A 22,647-nucleotide genomic window follows, 5' to 3' on the forward strand; every position below is an offset into this window, starting at 1 on the left:
GCATAATTCAAAATAATTATGGCAGCTCTTTTGAAAAAAAAATGCATACCTGACCTCCATCTGATGAATGCCTCATTTAAATATCCCTCCATCTTTGTCTCCCTGATTACCCCCAGCCCTATCTCTCCCCATATGCAAACAAGCAGGTTTAACTTGCAAAACAGTCTGCGTATGCTCTCTAGTGGCAGGTTCCGTGTAGAGCACTCCTGGAAGTACCCCAGCCAATTGACAGACAGTATGTAGTTCTCATGATGCTGAAATCCCATAAACGTATGCTTAATATACAGTACCACTGGTGGGAGACTGCTCTTTATAACACGCTGTTTCCCATTTACATCTCATCTTCAACATCTTTCGTCACATCACACCTATGACCTTTATCCTTTAGAAATATGCTTTTTCCATAAATGAGGAGGACCTAATAATATTTTTAGTACTCAAATGTGTTAGTCCTAATATAAATCGATGTCGTATCTGTAATTGTGACCCCAGAAAGGCGTCCTGAGCCCATCTGACACTCCATCAGCAGAGATGCCAAAATCCCTCACATCATCAACCACAGCTCCTATCTACAGTAAGCATACATTCTGTTAATTACATACACACATTTCTGACTTGCTGTAAACGAACAGTAGTTTTTATTCAAGATTAAACATTTAGACGACCACAGAATAGACAAACAGGCATTGATTTTAACACAAGGTTGCTTCTTTTGCTGCTGTCCCAGAGACCCACTATTAAGCAAAGCTTTAGCTCAGCACATTTACATGTATTTCTATGTTCACAGCTTTATGTATGCTTAAATATATCCACATGTTTATGTGTATAATACACACATAAACTGTCAGTTAGTCTCCCGCATAACGTTTTCTATCCAGGCAAAATGTTAAACAATTGCTGCAGTTCGGAATTTTGGCAAAACACCAACGGTTGTCTGCATATTCACTATCGTCTGAGCTGCGTTTGATTGAAAAAAACATGTATAATATTCTGTCATATCTGTTTAGTGACCCTCTAGAGTAGAAGGCAGTGTTTTTCCAGTTGGGTCATCATGACCGGGAGCAGAGCAAGAAAAAACCCCGGTCTAAAAATGGCGGCAGACAGACAAGTCCATCAAACTGAACCTGACAAAGGCACCAACAATACACAGATGAAGTCATCTTTTTTTTGAAAAATACACACATCAAATACAATATATACTGCCTTGCAAAGAGGCCATAGGAAAGAAAAAGAAATGAGTCAATTTGATAGAAAACAAAGTTGCAAGTTGTACAATTACAGTGGAACTGTACATATGGAAAGCATAGATAGACTATATTTCATCTGTCCACGCCTGTTGACCTCCCTTTGGAATGTAAGAGGGGATCATATCTCTGGTGTTAAATGTAGGCAGGACTCGAGAGAATGCATCTGGCACTGAAGGTTGCAAAAGACTCTCTTATATTCAAAGTGTATGTGGGAGGCAGTAGATTCCCCACAATGCCCCTCACTCACCAGTGATTTTTGAGTAAGACAGAGGGAAGAAAAAAAATAGAAAATAAGTAATAGTTGGCGGATGGAGAGTATTAGACAAGACTCAGGATTAGCACCAACTTCAGAGGTTTTTGAGCTGCGTGTCTCCGTGCATTGAAGGTGGGGCTGTGTGTGTTGGACAATGAGGATGAAAGGTGTTATATTGAGGTAAAGGTGATGCCGTGTAAGTGAATCAGTGATTTGGAAAAGCTTGTGGAGGGGGTAGGGGAGCACTGGCCAAGACTGTCCATGTCCATGGCCTCTATTGTCTGCCAAAGAAGTAAGAAGACTATAAGGCCAACATGTATTTCCTATGCATGCCTTGTCTTGGACTGTTTAAGGTCCCTAGAGATCATCATTATTTGTGAGAAAAGCCAATTCACCCAAATCTTTTTTTTTTCTATTTCTGTGAATGTATTCCAGCGCTACTGGGCCCAGGTCTACAAAGTCAGGGGTTAAACTGGGAGCGAGCAGGACAGAAACCAGCAGCTGACCAACACACAGTTACATTACAGTATCATTAGATTTTATTTGGTTCATAAAGACACAAAAAGCTTTTTTTATTTTATTTTTTCTTTGACGGTGAGCTGAGCGAGCCCGCCTCTTCTCATTGCGGCAGAACGAATCCCAATTTAACCCCTGGGTTTTTACATTCATGTGAACGTGACAGCGTATAATAAGAGACCTAACAAGTGACAAGACGGGCAAAACAGTTGCAAGGCGTCATGCAGTGCTACCTCATAAGATTTACATTGATTCTACTGTTGAGAGAACAAAATTACTGAAGCATTTTGCGCAGTGCTTTTCCGCCATGACTAAAGCACGTGGAATCATCTTATTTTCCAAAAATACAAAAGCTTTGAACTTCATGTACATTGTGTCACATTTACTATCTATGAGAAGCTAATGCGCTTTGCAGTGTGCTCACTGTTCTAACTAGCCTCTTCGTCTGCGTGCTGCAAATTTATTTTAAAACTTAATGCACAACACTGCCAATTATATCGACTGCCACTAATAGAAAGACGTGTGTGACTAAAGATATGATCACAATATGAGTCTCAGAAAGCACAGACACTTGTTATGATTGTAATGCAAAACATCTGGTAGTGCTTACAAGCTTACATGCAGTTAATGGTTTGAGATGATATAGAGAAACCAAAACAATAAATACATTGTATAAAACATAATTTCATATCAATATATTAAAATACTATTTAAAATAATATCTTAGACAATATTGCAATATGAAATTGACTGATAAATAGTTGGTAGGCCTACACAAAGAAATATATATATATTTAAGTATCTGTGTCCTTCATAGTTTGCTGTTCAGACTGAAATGATTGAAAGTTTCCAGATTTCCCCAGGTGGGTAGCAGTACAATCCAGAGAGCTAATACATTTTCTTTTTCCCGCCCAACAATAATAACAATGAAGTTACAGTACACAGTCCCATAATAAAGATATACATACCGAATACAATATAAATGTCAAGACAGAAAAATAGAAAAATATCAATAGAAATCAAAAGTCAAATACATATCAGAATAAAGTATACAGAGTAAAGTGTACTTATGAGTCTTTGTGGTTCTTGTTTTTGTAGCTGGAGCTTGTATCGGCTCTCATTGTTGCTGTATTGGCTGTGTACTTCGGTTTTTTGTCTTTTTTTCCAGTCCTGACACACACACACAAACACACACACACATGCGCGCACACTCACACACAAGCCAACACTCCCACACAGACACAAAGTTACTTACATTGTCACAAATACAGACAAATGCAATTGCACACAAGCTGTCACTGGAGCAGGTGTGCCCCTCACACACACACACACTTTCACACACAAACACACAGACACACACTTTCACACACAGCTCACATGACCGTGCAGCACTTGCAGGTCTGTTTCTTCTCCTTCTCTTTATTCTCCCCATCCTCTCCACCCCCGTTGGCCTTTTCTTTTTCCGCCATGCTCCCGTTGGGTGGAGCTTGCTCTTCCGTGGCGGCCTCCCCTCCTGCCTTGCCCTCCCCGTCCTCGATCACCACAAACTCAGCCTTGACGTTGCCGTCCACCCCTTCCAAGGCCGTGCGGTTCTCTTGCTCCTCCTCCACGGTCTTGTATCCCATGAACACCAGGGTGACTGGGTTGTCTTCGCTAGCTTGGTCAGGGCTTGGACCCAGCAGCTTGGCCTCAATCCCTGTCACCTCTCTCTTGGGGGTCTGGCCAGATGACTGCACAACTCCATTCTCACCTATAGGGGGCACCAGAGTATCATTGGAGAGGTTAGGAGAGTGCCAAATGAAAGAGAGAGTGCATGCATGGTCATAAGTCAGAGAGACAAAGAAAGAAGGGAAATATTGTTTTAACGACCTCCGGGAGGGGAGCAAATGAAGAGGCCATTATTGTCTCACTCTCCTCTTGCTGACCTAGGTGTGTGGGCTGAGTTGCCATGGTTTTCCCCTGTGATCATCAGTTGCCATGGGCACTGAACTTACCTCCATTTTCTTTGGCCACACCCTTATTGGCTGGTCCGCCTGTCTCCAGTTCTTCGATCTCTTGCTCCAGCCTGACTCAGACAAACACAATCAGACACACACATGTGAAATTAATTATCAAAAATTAGCTATAATTAGTTTTTGCCACATAGATTGTTGGCAAACTTTGAGTGGATGACCGATTCTACAAAAATGATGATAAAAGTATGTTTTATTTAGCTCATCATGTCAGCCCCAATGCCATTAAACCGTCTCAAATTTCCATTCCTAGTTAAAAACTATTTAAATGTATGAAAAACACCGAGCAGTTGTTTATATGCCTTTTATCTATGTTTGGACTTGGCACTCGGACATATACAGACTGGATTCACGTTTATTTCATCAAGTTCCAACACCACATGAGTAAATACAGTTTCAATGTACAAATGAAATAGTATTTCCTGATATTTATCTTAAACTGACACAGGAATCGTACTATATCACATGTAATGCGACGCCTAACACTAACACATGACATTAAAGCGTTGTCGGGCCCTGTTACTGTTGACCATGGCTGCATTTCAAAGGCCAACATGATCTCCATGATTAATATATTCCCGGCTTGAAGAATGAGGGTTTTGTCTTCATTCATCCAGCAATCTTACAGTTTATTTCAGTCTGTTTCAAATATTTGGACATTGGACGTGCAATTTTCTGTCTAAGATGCTGACCTGAGGATGACCTGCTCCAGGAGTTTGGTCTTCACCTCATCCTCATGCAGACGCATCTGGGTCTCCTCCTCAGCCGGAGCTCCATCTAACAACCAGCGCTCCCTCAGTGCCTTCGACTGCAAGGGGACAGGACAAATATAGACATGTTGTTGATGAGTAATCAACATTGAGAGAAAAGGCAAACAGATAAGACAAGAGAATTGGTTTCAGCTTTTTTTTCTACATATCGCATCGTTGTCCAATGAATCCATTTAATATCGTATCGTGATGAAACCAGCGATTTGCACCCCTATAAGGCAGAGAGTTTATTACATTTTCCTACAAGTTATTTATGTAATAGTGGTGGAAAAAACAGCTCACTATAACCCCCCTCATGCGCTTGGTGTATGAGTGTGTACATCAGCCGTAATGACATTGGGACTTTTGACCATTCTCCTTCCATCAGAAGCAGCCGATTAATTCATTAGCGGAACTTCAATCTCCCAAAATGCCACTCGTTATCGCCCTTCTCTCACTTGGACATCTGTGTGAGTTTTCTTTGAGAAGAGATCAGTGGGCACTTTGACAGAGAACGAATAGCCCTTAAGCTAATCTACAGCAACAATCTACCACGGAGTCCAGCACTTGTCTACTGACTGCTGCCACTCAGTGATACTGCGACATGCTTCCCCATGCTGCCAACGTGTTGTTGCCAAGTGGACTATGGCACCCAGCCAGAGCATCAAGGCTTCTGGCAATTGAAAAAATAAATAAACTAAGATATAATTATCTCCGTATTCTACTTAATTGATCATTACAGTAGACTGGAAATCTAGATAATCACTGAATGATAAAAACAAGATAGTACTAATCTGAAACCCCATCAAACTTTTCTTATAGAGGCTGATAATGGGCACAAGACTATTTATTTAAGGCTGAGTTGAGCGCATAGTCTGTGACTAGATTTACGGATAGAAAACGCTTAATCTCATTATAATTACTCTAGATGAAGTTAATTCTAGGACAAGATAATTAAGTACCCCCCAAATGTATTTAAATAATCAGAAGCATGTGAATATATTTTATTTCCGAGGTGGACTTGCATATACCTTTCACTTTTTTCATCTCTGTTTATTTCCTCTATCAATTTCCCCAAGTAGCCCTGCATACTTATCTCGACTCCCCATCCACATTCCCTCCGGTAGATAAGCTAATATCAACGCAAATGCTTTAGCGTGCTTTGAGGTAAATATAACAGTGTGTCTTAGTCGCAGCTGTTAGACCGCGCAGCGAAAGACAATCCATGCTCGGCCATATGGAAAAGTGCTAGAAAAAGCTCTTGTTTTTCGCCGGTTTTGACTGGAAATCTGGAGCCTGCACTTGATGTGAATTCCTCTCCAATGATGCAACAAGAATTTTCTACAGCACAACTCCCCCCTTCCCCATTTCTTTTCTTATCCGACTCGCCCCTTCCTCCCTCTAGTAGGCTATACATCTCTAACCGTCACACAGTTCGTGAACTTTTAGGTTTGTTCATGTTGTTATGAATAGGGTTGTAAATGTCAACCTGGTAATTCCCCGAATTTCCAATCTGTGTTTTTCTGCTGTTATCTGTTGAAGCGTCTGTTGTTCTGCTTCAACTCCTGCTTTCCCCCTATTGAGTGATTCCGCTCCAGACACCCAGAGCTTTACAGTACTACTTTACTACTCACACACTCACAGTGTAATTCAACACTCTTCTTACTTCATGGTCTCCTGGGCATTGAATCTAACCCTGCCTCACTCTCTCTCTATTTTCTCTCAGTCTCTCTCTTTCTCAGCCTCTCTCTCTCTCTCTCGCCACACCCTACTACCCCAATGCCTGACATCACTAAATGTACTCACTCATGTGTACGCAGATACACGCAGACACACACGCAGACACGCACACACCGGTATGCAAGAGCAGTCGTAAAGCTGGAGCGCTAAAGTTACCTCTCTCTTTCTTTATCTCTCTCTCTCTCTATTGTTCTTTGGAGTAAAAGCTGCTAACGTAGCAGACAAAGGGCGGAATTGTGGTACACACACACACACACACACACACACACACACACACACACACACACACACACACACACACACACACACACACACAAAATTAACTGAGCAGCTGTTGTGAAAAGGCCTTAATTTCACAATTCATTTTGCATCTTCTTTCTACAAAGTAACATCCCAGTAGCCTATTTATTTGTATTATTTAAATTATATAGTTTATCCAGTCTATTGAATAGTTATTGTTTTGTCCACTACTGCCTTCAGTTGCTAAAGTGTTTTGAGCTTTAGTAGTCGGATTCTGTCACCTTTGGACAAAGCCATGCTAGCAGTTTACTAGTATTTTGTGAAGGTAACAGGTTGCTGGATCTAGCTTGTCATTTTTGAACATTAGCCTACTTTTTATACGCGCCGCTACAAACTGCGTGTTTTACATATTTAGAGGTTTTAATTAAACGACAGTGACAGCTGCCTCATGCATGATCATATCTGCCGTGGCTTGCTAATTAAAAACAGAATTCCTATTAATGTGTTCTAAGCAGTCCGACTTCATCTCCCCAATTTGTATGCACTGTGAGGATGTGTGTGTGTGTATGTGTGTGTATGATCCTGTTTATTCCTCCAGTGTTTAACATTTAATGGTGCGGCAGGTACACCCTTATAAAAAACGTGGCATGTAAACGGAAACATTTATTGGGTTTTCCACATGAAGCGTGGCCTCTGGAAAAGCCGTACTTGCTGTGGTTTGCACAACGAGCCTTGTAATGCTCCTGTACGGCGTGATTACACTTCCCCTCGGCGTGTCTGTGTCAGTGTGTGTCTGCGTGCGAGACCAAAGTGGGGTGCGGTGGGTGTGAGGGCCGTTTCCTGTTGGTGGGAGTGGGATAAAAATCTGTTTCCTCTGCTAAAGCCCTCTACATTGTCTGAGGCTTCGGTGGTCTTCTATGAAGCGATGCACACAAAAATTAACACACACACACACACACACTCGCACATATACACACGGTTTACTCTGAAAAGAGAAAAAAAAGTGGGAGCAAGCGAGGGCAATAGCACAGGTCACGGGCACTAGTTTTGCCACAAAGTGCACACACGCCTGCGCAGGCGTACACACTCCGCAACCTTTGCTTGTCGTATCAGTGAACTGTCCGGGGCTGAAATAGCTTTGATAGTGCTGACACATAAGCTGACAAAAGCCCAGGCTCTGATATAATAAGAGTGTGTCTGCATGCATGCAGATTTGAATGTGTGAGTTGTTTAGGGTCTGTGTTTGTGTGATTGTGTGCGTGTCTGTGTGTGCGTGTGTTTGTGTGTGTGCGTTTGTGTGTGTGTGTGTGTGTGTGTGTGACTGTGACTGTGTGTGTGTAAAAACAGCATGTGGAGGAGCTGCTGGTGTTATCTGCTGCCCATTCTGAACATTCCGTGACAGCAACAGTCAGGGAGTATCTCATTCTCACCGTGTAGGACTGATAGTTTCAGAAGAAATTGATGAGTAGTGTAATATTCTTGCTTGGGTGTCTAACGTTGCTCATAGGTCGAGTACAACTAATAAAATGAAGTGTAAGGAAGAGGCATATGGGGGTTAAAGTTGGGCTTGTAAATAATTGTGTTCATAATCTCTTGCATAGAGGCTCCACAGAGCTGCAAGTATGAATGAAGCTTTAGCACTAATGAAGAAGCTACTGTTCCTGGGTTGCAGTGCACGGTTGCTATAAAGTTAGAGCTAAGATGCTTTGGTCCGACCCTAATATTGTTTGTCACACAATATATAAAATGAAGAAAAACAAACATGATGGACAGTTTCCTTAGCAACTGATGATGAGTATGGATGGGGAGATTCAGGGTCAGGTCATACTAAAGAAATGCTTTGTACGATGTGGGGTTTGACAACATTGTGAATCAACAGTGGTACAATGAGAAAAATAACTTGCTGGCTTGGTTTTTATTGTCTATATTTACTGATTCCATGTGTGTATAAGAAGTAGGCTAGATCCAAGGTGAATATAGATGTTCTTATTATATGACCACATTGTTATAATGTACATTGTGAATGAAACTGAAGCCGTACAATGTGGAAAACACTTGCTAGTTCTTTTGTTAATTCAAGGACACAATTCAGGGACATGAGAATGGGTTTCTTTCCTGGAACTGATTCATCCTACTATCAGCATCTGTCAGTCAATAGCTTAACGGGAAACATACAAGTATTAAGTAAGTGAAGCTGGCGCTAACCAGTGTAGCAAAGTCTTGTTCCATATGCAAGACGGTATGGGCAAGCTATATCTTATCCTGTGCACACTTCGCCGATTAAAGCTTGACGTGTTGGTACTCTCACAAGTACAGTAGTACAAATAGGGCATGTGCAAAATGCGTATGAGTATGCATGTGGCAGGGAGCGTGTTTGTACCTTGAGATGCTGGAGCTGCCGTCGGTCATCATCCAGCTGCCTCCTCTTGTTCTCAATCTCTGTCTGCTTCTTCCTTTTGTCCTGTTACAACACGTACACATTAGGAATTATTTCGCAAAAAGAAACACTTAGAACACCCTGTTTTTTAAATGACACCACTATCATGATTTCGAGTTAATCGGGTTAGTAGACCACCCACTACAATCCAATGTCTCGGGAACTGTAAATTATAAATGTTTTGTGAAAATGTAATATACTACTCAGCAAATTATACAGAGCGGAAAAACCTACATGTTGTGTGTCTGAAAACAAAGAGAGGATAGAACAGACCCAAAGAATAAACGCCCGGGAGAGAGAGAGAGACACACACACATGGGGAGACGGCAAAGGGAAGAGAGACACTGAGAGACAGACAGAGAGAGAGAGAGAGAGAGAGAGAGAGAGAGAGAGAGAGAGAGAGAGAGAGAGAGAGAGAGAGAGAGAGAGAGAGAGAGAGAGAGAGAGAAAAAAAATGGCATTGAGTTGTAGCTACTGCATTAGCTTTCCATGGCCTCTAATGGGTGAAGGAGATGGGATCTAAAAGGTTGAGCCATTAGGACGGGCGGTCAGATCCTGACAAGCAGGGATGATTTGCTGCTTCGACCGTCATCAGTTTGGCCTGATGTTCACTTTGTGTGTGTGTGTGTGTGTGTGTCTGTGTGTCTGTATGTTTGTGAGAGAGAACGCAAATGTGGATAAATGTGTTGTGTGCATAAAAAATAACTTACAGCGATGGCCTGGATTCTCTCCTCTTGTGACACCTCCTCCATCCTGCAGTCAAGAAAGAGAGGCAGATGGAGGTAGACAGACAGAAAGAGATAGAGAGGGAGAGAGAGAGAGACAGTTACACCACAAATGACCACCAACATCAGACCTAACACACAGTGACAAACAACTATCCTGGATTGTAGCATTCGCACCCCAGCCATTTACCTTCCAATGACTTCCCAGTGGCCGAGGTTCAAAATCTGTCTGTCTGCACTAAGTCAGTGTCACTCTCTTTCCTGTCAGGGAGAGTCAGGGAAGGCATGCTAATGTGCTAGCAGGGCGCTGCTGGAGATTCCTGCTCTAATAGGTTCCAGACCAAGGTTGCAGGATGGAGGATGGAAGCGAGAGTATAGAAGGAGTGCGACTTTTGCTCCACTGAGACTGGGGACAGAGCTATCACAGTGTGGTGCTCCCTCAAAAATATCTTACATAAAGTTTGGTAGTTAATGGCTGACATTTATCTATTCCAAGTTGAACATTCTTCAGCACTTCTGACATCCGTCGTAAAAAAGGGAGGTTTATATTTATAATAGGGATTGAAATAGCATCTGAAATGGCATTCCTAAATAATAAAATAGGATAGGATTTATCTTCTGTTGTATAGGAATGTAAATACACAAGTGTCCTTTTCATTTCGACATTGGAGGAAGACATTTAATAGGGAATGTGCAAAAGACCGGACCGTGTACTTAATAGTAAACCATAGGCTAAGTGTAATGTATGTGAGTGTTGTGCCTGAACAAACTCAATTTTCCTTTTTAAAACTAAATCCGATTAGATTCTTATGGTGGAACTGCATGACAACACATATGGGATTCTTATTTCTCTTTTGCTGGCCCAATGCAAACACCCACAAAACAGCTTTGACATAAACAAACTCTACATTTGTCCCCGCCCACCCCTCTGCAGTGGCAGTAAAACGTGTTCAAATGGTTTGATCTTGTCACTCCTCCGGATGAATGACCAGGACACCCACTGTCACTGTTGGAATTTGCTTGCAAACATTTCAACCAACTGAGCGCTCACAATGCTTGTATTGTGAGCATATCAAATAGAGCAAATCCTTCTTATCTTGTCCTTGCTGTAGGGTGAGTCTGATTGCTACACTTTTAATTTCAGCCTCCACCCAAATCATAAAGAATTGAGAGAAGAAAGAGCATAACATTACAATTTCTGTCATGCTTGTTCATACACGCTGTCCAATCGCAGAAGCTTGCACGACAAAGACTTCAGGGGTGTACTAGGGAAGGAAACTCTGTAACATTTAATATTTATGCCCATTTTTTGGCTTTCTTGCAAGTACACACACACACACACACACACACACACACACACACACACACACAGTCAAACACCAAACACTGCTCTCTGCTCTTCCACAGAGCCACATCCCAATCACATGGAGACCCTTTGGATAAAAAGTAAAACCACAATCATCATCTGATCAACCCCCTAAGTACAAAGATGAACACATATACACACACATACACACTGCTGCACTGTCTAGACACATTCTTTCCAATTTTTCGCCTTTCCCAGCGATCCAGGACAAACAAGAAAGATGGAAAAACATCTGGAGATTCAGTGTATAAAATCAGTCTGAATAAGAGAAGCCAGCACTGTGAAATTAATTACTCGATAATAAAAAAGTAAAGCCTGTATTCTGGTTCTGTTTGCATTGATATAATTCTCTCCCTATCTCCTACCCTGTCCCAGCCCTCAGGTTAAAGGGGAAGCATGGCAGTTAGCTGACTATAAGCCTCATCTGGTTCGGTTCACCAGTGGTATGGAGGAGAACTGAAAGCACCGGCTGACCATCCTGACCTGGGAGAGGTCACTGTGAGCATACTGGGCAGGACACACCCATACAGAAGCTACGACAGGCTGGAGGTACAGACAGAACATGTTACATTAATGTCAATTAGATTTGAAAAATGAACCAACACACTGACACACAATCTGCTCACACTACTCAAATGTTTATTCAAAACATCCTGCAATAGTAACAGAAAAAATGTACACCAATGTCACTTGACGTGTCACATGACTTCCTCTCGGTTTAACAGAACAATGTAGGTCACGATACAGACTTGTAAGTGTAATTAAACAAAAAAAGAAGCGTCAACATTTTGGTCATTTGCCATACATATAAGCCAACTGAAAATAATTTTTTGAAATTTCAGTGGTACAAATTTGTCAGTATATACTATTTAACACAAAAGTTGACATAATTTAAATATGTTTAAACCATGGATTTTAAGTCTTAAAGCTGGGGTGGAGGATTTGGGGAGAAAATGGCAGTTGGGATAGAGATTCGAATCCAAATACCTCAACAGCTCCACTTGTTCTCTTTGGTCCCTCCCTGACATGCTCTCCACCAACAACGTCGTGCCAAAGTGAATGGACAGTCCCAACAGCCAATAAGAACAGAGAATCGGAGCCTCGCTCTGATTGGTCAAAGTGTATCGCTCATGTTAACTTTGACCAATCAGAAATCACATACCCCAGCTTTGCTTATAGATAATGTTGAATCACTTGATAAAATATCTGAGTTCTGGGGTCAATACCATATAATGCCATGTTTTCTTCAGAACCCATATGTCTATCTAACAAAACAAGAGCAGCTTCTCTAATTCAATAATGTTTTATTTCATCACAACATGAAGCTACCTTCAACTAAAGGGACATAATCCGTTTTGGCTCTATTACTTGTGATCCACACCATCCAGATCATGCTAAGGTTCACAGCAGATGTCCATTGCACCAATTGGGGGTTAAGTACTCAGCTTTTCCACACTTGTCCCACCATTCAAATCTGAATGTCAGCCCTGCTTCTCTAACTTCTAGGCTAACATCTGTAATGAATTATTTACGATAAATATGTCCACCTTGTTAGAACATGGTGAGCCTTTATCATGCTGGCTCCCCTCATAAATTATGGACAAACAGGGAGAAAGGACACGTAGACAAGCATCTTGGCATCATGGTTAGAAGAGTAATTACACTGATGGCCGAGAAAAGAAGACATCCAGGGACGCCAGCAGTCGCAAGCTTGCTCATAGACCAGGCCAGCAGAAACATATTAGATCAGCAATATCCTTTCATACAAACAGCAGACTAAGACTAGGGATGTTTCTGTCAATATGTCATGGCAGGTGCATGAGAGAAAAAGTCGAGGGGAAACGGAGAAATGACCAGCCCTATTCCCTGTTGACTGGGTGCATTGCTGCTGTAGCATTTCCAGGAACACATTAGCTGCCTGTAACCGGCATCCTCTTCTAATAGCATGATTGTGCTTACGGTCCTCTGGTACCCGGACTTAAATACCTTGAAAGTGAGCTAAAAGAATAACAATCCTGCTTAGCATCCTTGTTTACAAAATGTCATGTTGACCTATAAGGCCCAACCTGGATTCTCTCCCTTGCAATGCGAAAAATCAATGGTTTTCTTTCATTTATTTTCCCTTGAATTTGCAGGAAGCACCAAAACAAAATTAGATTTGGCACTCCTGCAACATTGGTTTTAGTTAATGACACCATTAAATCTCACCTTTCATACAAAATTATTTTCCCTGCTGGAACAAAAACATCACTTGGGAACGTTTTTAAAAGGCATGTTTTTTTGTAAAGGAACAAGGTTGCCCAATTGGACTAATATGTTCCGGAAAGTCAGTGAGAGAAACAGTGTAATTATTTGAGCTACAGGCTGTGAGTGAAAAGGTCAGCAAGTACACGCTGTACGGGCTAGTCGCACTGCGTGACTCTGGAACAGCCATGGGCCCATCCATCTAAGTGACTATCTGTTGGCAGTGGTGGATGATTACACCAGGTTTCATCACCGCTTCTGTAGGATTATCAAAAACAAAAAAACAAGAACGACCTGGAATTGGACACAGCAACATACACTGATTCTGATCCTGCACTCCCACGTTCACCAGATGCACTGATTTTGTTTTTTTAAAGCTTGTTTTTAAAGCATCTATGCTTCATTAAACAGTACATACTTCAATGCACAAGGCCTAAACTGATCCACCACCTACACAATTGCAACCATATGGGATGTCCTTTGGCTTAAGAAAAGGGGTGACATCACCAAAAAAGGCCCAAAAATATTAGGATTTTCTGTGCCACTGACATCAATCCTTGTCCACAAATAACATTAAAAGCGCATCACTGTTACTATACTGACATCTTCCTTCACTACGATGAGCATTGGGCACTGTAGTTTATTTTTAGTCAATCCCACACACACCGTCCCACTCCCTTAAAAAACTCACAAAGCGCACCAAGGCAGATACAGTCATCCTAATTTTAAACGTCCATGTGATGTTACAAGTTACAAAACATATAGTTGAAAATAGCCTGTTATGGTTTCAGACAACATGTCGCACACATTCTAATAACCTATTTCTGTAGGTAATGGGAAAATGTGTTCACTCAGGTGTTAACTCATAACTGCAAGAACCTTTTAACTGGTATTGTGCAGCTATTATGAAACTCCCCAGGACACTCACACGTAGGCAAACTCTCAATACTACCTCCTGTGTTGAAATGAGATGAAACTAGAAGGCAGAAAAAAAATGAAATGAAAAAAATGGAAGTTAATTAAACTACTAATTACTTACTCTTCAAATATTGAAAGATCCCGGAAGCCAACAAGAAGTTATTTCTGGCTATTCCACAATGAAAAAAACGTGTACAGACCAGACACACATACTAAATTAATACATCAACACATTTAACACTGTCTGGCACAAAAAAACCTTTGCTTTTCAGAAAGAACGATGACTGTGAAAATGACTCTTGAGCTTAATGACCCCGACCAAGCTTTAGAAAAAGGCGAGAGTCTGAAACGAGGAAACTAATCTTAAATCCTCTTAACACTCGCTGCTGTTGGAGTGGCACTTATTTCTCCTTCTCTCTCTACTCCCCACTTCCACGGCTTCCTTCCTCCAGACCAAAAGAGCCCAGGGACAACAATGCTCCTCCCTGCCTTTCTGCCCCCCGGCTACACACACACACAAGCGCACGCACACACGCAAACACACACACACACACGCGCACCCCTAAGTGAGAACCGGCAAAAATGTCTTCACTTTCCAAAAATGTCCTCACTCTTAAGGTCTCAACACTCAAATTGGTTCTCACAAAAATAGTTGTACAAGTGTACACACACACACACACACACACACACACACACACAACACACACACACACACACACACACACACACACACACACACACACACACACACACACACACACACATTCACACACTTGGCCCAGGCCAGCACGCAACCCCATGACTTCTGCTCCACCAACACATTGAAATCTTCCTCCTCCTATCTGCGGCACAACACAGATTCTGCCAAACATAAACAGTGCGGTGCCAATACAAACTCTAGGAAGTCCGCTGAGGTCACATGTTAGTATTCAAAAGGTCAGGGGGTAAAAACTCTTCTCCCCTCCAACCACCAAGAGGTCACCCACAAATAACATCTCTGTCAGTACCAGAAGAGAGTGAAATACTGTGCAACATTCATGTGGAGAGAACCAATGTGAAGCCACACACAGACACAGAGACACGTGGGGGTGGCATGAGGAGGTCAGAACTTAAGGGAGTGAGAGTCAGTTCTGATGTCACACTTGTCTTGTCCGACTGTCAACAGTGAACCACTGTTTTGGACAAAGATTCAATTGAGAAAAGAAATCCTCCTGTGATTTAGTTTTGCACTTACATAATGTTGGGGGATTTACAGCCAAAACGAAAGAAGCAGAGGCCAAAATATATTGACATTCATGATAGTTCCTAGTATAAGTCAAGCTTCCAAAACACACTGTATCTTGAACTATCTTTAATACACATTCCATAGGTAAATTGTTAAGCGCAAGGTAAAGATATCTAGTATTTCACTTTTGGAAAGGGATAGTCTGCGTCACCTCATTTTTGTAACTTTCTTATTGGAGAACATACTGAAAGTGGGAAAGACTGGCTATATGGCAAAACATTTTTACTACCTATTGTATAACAGCAATAATTCAGACTTTCTTTTATTCATCACTGGCAGCAATGGCTACTTCTGCTTTACTTTCCCCCCATCGCCATGATTAGCAGCTTTTTTCTGCGCCTCTAAAGGTTGGGTTATGCTGAAACCAACTTGTTCATTCATCTTGTCGTCCAACCAAAATGCTAAGCAAAAGTACTTGTAGACCTTAGGAGAACATGTGCACAGCGTCTTTGATGTCACAGAAAGAGTTTGGTTCACTGTTTGAAAAAAAAAAATGTGTATCTCAGAATAGAGTGGCAACCGCCATTTCTGAGAGTGATATGAAGGACATTTAGCTCCACACCTGATAACCAATCAGGTCGCATTGATAAGCAGTGTGTTTTTGAAAGGGAACTAGGACCAAAGTTAAAACAAACGCATGCTGGCCGTAGTACTACTATATTTGTGCTGCAACAGTTAGTCGATCAATCAATAAGTGGATTGATAGGAGAATTAATTGCAAAGTTTTTTGATAATCAATCATCTTTTTTAATAGTTTTTCAAGCAAACATGTCAAATATTCACTTGTTCCAGCTCCTGAAATGTGACATTGTTATGTTTTTCACGTCATATGTCATATTCAGCTGTTTGAAATGTTAATACAGATAATATTCTGTATAATATACAGATATTCTATAATCTTATACATTTAATGGACAAATGAATAGACTGCTGCGGCCCAAAATCAAAGCGAGCAACAAGTCAGTTCCAAACAGAGACAGCCAAAGTCAACTTCTATGCCATCAAGGTAACTTCATGTTGAGGCATTTTGCACTTGGAGTTGTCACCCGGTTAAGAAACAAAACAGAACTTCTACATCTGGGCTTGAATCTGGGTGCTCCAGCTAAAACATCTCTCATTCGCTTCTGCTTGCCACAAAACAACACCATTAGAGATACTGTTTTATTTTTTTGTTTTTTTACAATGCGTTCATTGTTGGAGTTTTCCCACATGCCTTAATTTGAACATAAGTATAGCAGTGAAAAAAAGCCTATCCATGCCTGTCTGTATGGATGCTGCATTATCAATGCATCACCTGACAGCTGGCAGATTACAAACATGTTATTCAAAAACGGCTACAAATGCCTTTTTGTGTCTCTAACCATTGCGGCTTCGACATATTTCCGAGACATTTTCGAGAGCTGAAGTAGGATGAGTAAATGGGTTTGGCGGTTCTAATTATTGACTTTTTCCTCAGTCTGCATCTTTTCTTTGCAAACACAATATAGGCTACCTGCATTAGCGTCAACACAATATGCTGACATCATTGCTTTTTGTTTTACTATTTCTATAGTGGTCTCCCTTGTCCTGATGCGCTTTACGCGTCTCTCTGCTCAATCAGCAAACTTTGTATTTCCGGATATACTTGCATTACTGGAGCAACATTAACACGGGAACCATTAGGCCAATAGGTTCTTTCCCTTATGGCAAGAACCCAGTCCTTGGCCACTTAAGGCTCTCAAGAGGAATTGTTCATGCTAAGTGCGTTTGTTCAATATCACCCTGTCTCTTGAGGATTTATAAAAACATATACAGTGTATACATAAAGTATGTTTCCTTTACAAGGGGAACCAGAGAGGGAATTTGGTTGAATGTGTTTTTGTGTGTGGCGTGTTAGGTTCAGATTAATCTCGGGATCAAAAAAGAGTGATGATCCCTCTCTGTCGCTTATCAATAGTGCTTTTGATATCATCTTTGCAACAACACTGGTGATCGTCATATGAGCGCGTGGCTGTGCGCGTGTTTAAAGAGGAGGGGTGAGTTAGCAGACACACACACACACACACACACACACACACACACACATACACAAATGCACAAACATATATTTCCCTGTTAGATTAAAATGATTTACAGATCTGAAAATGACACTTTTTCAGAAGACAGAGTATCTGCTGGGGAGGAGAGTGAAAAGAACCAAATCCTCTCTCGCCTTATCTGTCATGACAAAGCAGCGAGGAGGGGGTTGTAATGAGAGATAGACAGAATAAAAAGAAAAGAGCAAAGTGACTATCCAGGAGAAAAAGAGCAGGCAGAGATGAATAGAAGTAGAAAAGAAATATGGTGACAGAAAGGGCAAGGTGGATTGCATCGCATTATCAAATAATATCTCTTACAACTCTACTATCTTCCCAGATGTTACTCCTCATCACTGTGTTTGGCTAGTTGCTGAGCACGCTTTCACTTCCACTTCCTCTTTTGCTCTACAATACACCATCTTCCAGCACAAAACAGTAACTGTGAGGGCCTCTGTAATGCATGACATTCATTTTACTTCGACTGGCAATACTGTCTACTGTGATTTCATAAACTCCGAATGAATGGTTTCTTAATGACAGCGAGGTCAGGCTGGGTAATTAGCAACATCCATCACTGGGGGGCTACTTGCTCAAGGGCAGGATGTGAACCCGTGAGAGGCCTGCTGCACTGATGACATGGTGCCAACCAGTTCTACTACTGTTATTCTGGAAACTTGCAATGATGCAATAGCTGTGGCAGGGCTATATTAAAAGAAAGACATAATATATATATATATATATATATATATATATATATATATATATATATATATATATATATATATATACAGTATGTATTGGACATTTTGCTACCTTTAGCAGCTACCATTAAGACTTGTATTAACTGGTGACCTGGGGGAAGTGGAAACAAGCAATACAAACACAACACTGACATGCCATCAGCTTTGATAGCAGTCTTCAGTATATGGCCAGTGGATCAGGCTTAAAGCTGCTAAATGATCCATTTAGTTGATAAGCTAGTCGCTCACTCTGTTTGTCGGCCGTTTGGTGCAGGGCAGGTTTCATACAGTGGTGTTGTTACAGCTTTTCCGCTGGAAAGGATCTTGATGGGAGTGGTGAGGAAGGATTAACCAAAACAGTAAAGTTGCTGGCCGTCAAAACCAAAACCATGGGCTGTAGAGTTGAGTTTCACGTAGAAGATGTAATGAGATACTTTGTTTATGTGAATGTATTGATTATAGCCACTTAAATGATGTGTAGGCTACATCTAGTGTGACTTTACTGTTATGTAAGTGCAGCATCGGGGTTGTAGAGATTGATTTAAGACCAATAAACTTTGCATTCATATCAGCAACAACACTGTACTGTCACAAGTTAGTGGGTTTGATCTTTTAGAGCGTTACTCTTCGGCTTCAGGGCGTACTAAAGGGAGCTTTGACTGCAGCTTTAGTTGGTTCGTAAAGAGTTTTACTGATTCTCATTTCGCCTCATTTGTCAGTGACAGTCAAATATTAGGACGAGTGACCTTCCTGTAAAGCCCATTGCCCCCCATCCAAAATTGGTGAAAGCAGATCCATCCCAGAGCCAAGGCTGCCAGGCCAGGAGACCACACAGACACACACAGACACACACACACACACACACACACACACACACACACACACACACACACACACACACACACACACACACACACACACACACACACACACACACACACACACACACACACACACACACACACACACATCTTTTTTTCTTTCTTGCATACAGTACATGCAAAAACAGACTAAATCGCATACACAAAGCTGCACATATTGCCAACACACAGAGGCATATAAGCACACACAACACATTCAACACAAGGCAATGTTGCTCTCCAGAGTCATAATGCCAGATGACGATTGGGGCGGACAAGACAAGTGCTGTCAGCCCTGCTGCGAGCCGCTGACACAACACAGAGCAGCAGACCGGATATAGACGCTCAGCTTATACTCTGCCAGGCTGGGGCCTAACGTGGACTTAACATGCCTCGCTCATGTAATAAAAAATGGCACAGGGGACAACAAACAGCACGCAGACATCTGCTACTGATTTGGTCGTCTTTATTCCTGTTTTTTTTTGTTTTTGTTTGCACTAGTCCAAACCTGATGGTATTAATTCTCACAGATTCAGTCTTTCGGAGTGATTCTCAGAAAGGCATCTAGTTTAATAACTACCCGTGCTGTTACGACCATGATCATACATTTTGTGCTTTAATTATAAAGCTTAGAGGTCGGTACTTGAATTTCTCTATTAAACATGGACAATTTTAGATTTAGAAAAAGCAAGTATAGCTGCGACACACAGTACAGAAAATGGCAAAGAGAGACCATGACGTTGCCACTGCTGGTGAACACTTTTCCGTCTACTCGTTAAACCGAAAACGCATCATTCTTTGCATTTGTCCTGACCTTGCAGACACGCCTTTGGGGTTTGAAATCGAATCCCTTCGTCCCCCTTCTTTTACAACAACATTCATATTCACACCTGGGCTGACGACGTGACAAGTGGAAGGAGAGTCAATCATTTTCATTGCTCTTATTTCCCCAGCGAGGACTTTCCAGGAATCAAACAGGTGTCACCTTGGCTATTAAGATGACTAAATGAAAGGGGTTGACGTCCTGTCTACTCTACACTTTTGAGGACTCAGAGGAGTTCTCTCCACCAATGCAAAGGGGCGTGCTGTGTTTATTGGACGTCTTTGTGCCGTCATCGTGAACTTGGGGCGGTCTCGTCAACAAAAGATGTTGTGCACAACAGTCAGCCCCCATTAGTTCACAGGGCAGAGGAACAATGAACACAAGACCAAACAAAAACACGCTCTTTGTGTGGCCATGCCTGCTGCCTGCTGTGATCAAACAACACAATCCCCAAAACAGGAGTAAAAAATCAGGGAGTCGCTTCAATTGATATTGTTCTATTGAGAGCCAGGAATAGGAACAGTATAGGAGAATGTGTACACACACACACACACACACACACACACACACACACACACACACACACACACACACACACACACACACACACACACATACATGCCTACATGATGTTCTAACAGGACGGAGGAGCCAGAGACTTTTTATCACCCGTGGCAACCTGAGCTGCTGAAATGAAATTGAGCTAAACCTCAGCAGTCACTTTGGGGGAGTGAGATCTCATTCTCTGCTGCTGTTATCCTAAACCCTATGGGTCTGGTTCACTGCACTGCACTGTGTAAATTCCAGACAGGAGTATGTAATGGCCAAGGGGTTTTTCAGCTCATGCGCGCCATGTTGGAGCAGACTGCTCACATCACAACACACACACCATAGAATACCTTACTCTGCTCTCACTGCCTGTAGCCAATCATCTCCCTCTCACCCATACAGTGACGACCCTGCACGGCTACTGGCGCCACTGGAAATTCGCAGTCGGGGCAACAAAAAAAAACAACAACACACCCACCCTGAAACACTTTCCCCCTCGCAAAACAGATCGATATACATGATGAAGCATCAAAGGCATTCACGTAAACAGCGTCGTCCCGTTACACCTGTCGGTGTGGGCTAGGCGCTTGGAAGTACAGTATAGCCTACAGTAAAGCAGCGGCCTCTATCTGGGGGATTTAAAAAGAGGATGCTGACATGACATAATATTGCAGCTATTTTTTTCTATTTTTTCTATAATTCACCTCTAAGCCAGCTCATGTGAGCTTATTATTTTGAATTTGCGTGAAGGGATGTGGCGACGTCTCTTGTGATGCCATATAGGCTAGTAGTAACCCCGAATTAACGCAGCGATCGTGTTTACAGAAAAGGCATTCAAAAAAGGCTATATGACGCCAATGTATTCTTGTAGCCTATATTTTTTCCTCGTCTCCATCCTTATGTCCCGCTATGTCCCTCCTGTCCGAGTAAAAAAAAAGGGATGCTACCGGGGTTGGAAGCTTCAACAATTGTTGTATCCTACTATTGCGCCGCTGCATTATAATAGCCCAGCCGCTGGACAAAACCCTACCAAAAAATAAACAGGTCAACCACAGGAAAACACCACTATCGCAACACTAGGCTAAATCACGACTTACTCAGTTTGCAGATCCCTGGTTGCTTCCCGCCACGAGACGTCTTCCAGAAACGGGGTGTCTCCTTGTTTATTTCTGAGCGTCAATTTTCGGAATAATCTAAGCAGCACCCTTTCCTCTCCTCCTCCTCTTCCTCCACCTCCTCCTCCTCCTCCTCTTGTAGCCTACTGGCTGGCACCCCTTCTGTTATTGCTGAGGTGATGATGATGATGCCGCGGTGGTGGTGCTGGTGGGCAGCCTGAGCGCACAGCCCGAAGACAATAATACAAGAGCCCCGATGGTTTCCTCTCGAGCGAAAAAGACGCACGACGGACTTGGCAATGCAAATCTCATGGGCGTCGTCTGAAGCAGGTTGTCTAGTCTATAGTTGGTGTGCTGGGTGGGTTAGAGAGAGAGGGAGAGGGGAGAGAGACAGAGTCAAAGTGGTATGTGCAGCAGAGGAGTGGGAGAGAGAGAGCGAGGGGGAAAAGGATACGCCTCCCCTGCCTTGGAGAGATAAAGGGGGCCCTGGCCGGCCGCGCGCGTTGACGGAGATATGGGTCCTCCTCTCTCCAATCTGGGGCCCTCTACTGCCGGCTGGCTCTCATCCAGCCTTATCATATGACGTCCAAAGGAACCAGGCCGGCTGCAGAAGAGCAGTGCATAATAGCGAATTGGGATCGAATCCAGCTCTCTCCTTTTAGCCTAGCTATAGAGGAGAAAAAGGACCATTCTTCCTTTCAGGGGGGTTTAAATTCTGCCCCACTTCTCCATCTAGTGGTGGAAAAGGCTCGATGTAACAATTTCTCAAAA

At 42.3% G+C, this 22,647-nt stretch overlaps 1 protein-coding gene across 1 annotated transcript; it reads right to left on the bottom strand.

Annotated features, from left to right (window-relative positions):
• Positions 1-664: 664 nt before the first annotated feature.
• palm1b (paralemmin 1b) lies at positions 665-22,233 on the bottom strand. The gene is made up of 6 exons (XM_080042119.1): positions 21,859-22,233; positions 9,905-9,947; positions 9,138-9,218; positions 4,721-4,836; positions 4,011-4,081; positions 665-3,766 (listed from the first exon to the last, which is right to left on the bottom strand). The coding sequence occupies exons 2-6, from the start codon at positions 9,944-9,946 to the stop codon at positions 3,390-3,392; spliced, it is 687 nt and encodes a 228-aa protein (XP_079898245.1). The 5' UTR covers position 9,947; positions 21,859-22,233; the 3' UTR covers positions 665-3,389.
• Positions 22,234-22,647: the final 414 nt, after the last annotated feature.

This window comes from Ammodytes marinus, assembly GCF_949987685.1.
Source record: "Ammodytes marinus genome assembly, chromosome: 15".
In the NCBI taxonomy this organism is placed as follows: Eukaryota; Metazoa; Chordata; class Actinopteri; order Uranoscopiformes; family Ammodytidae; genus Ammodytes; species Ammodytes marinus.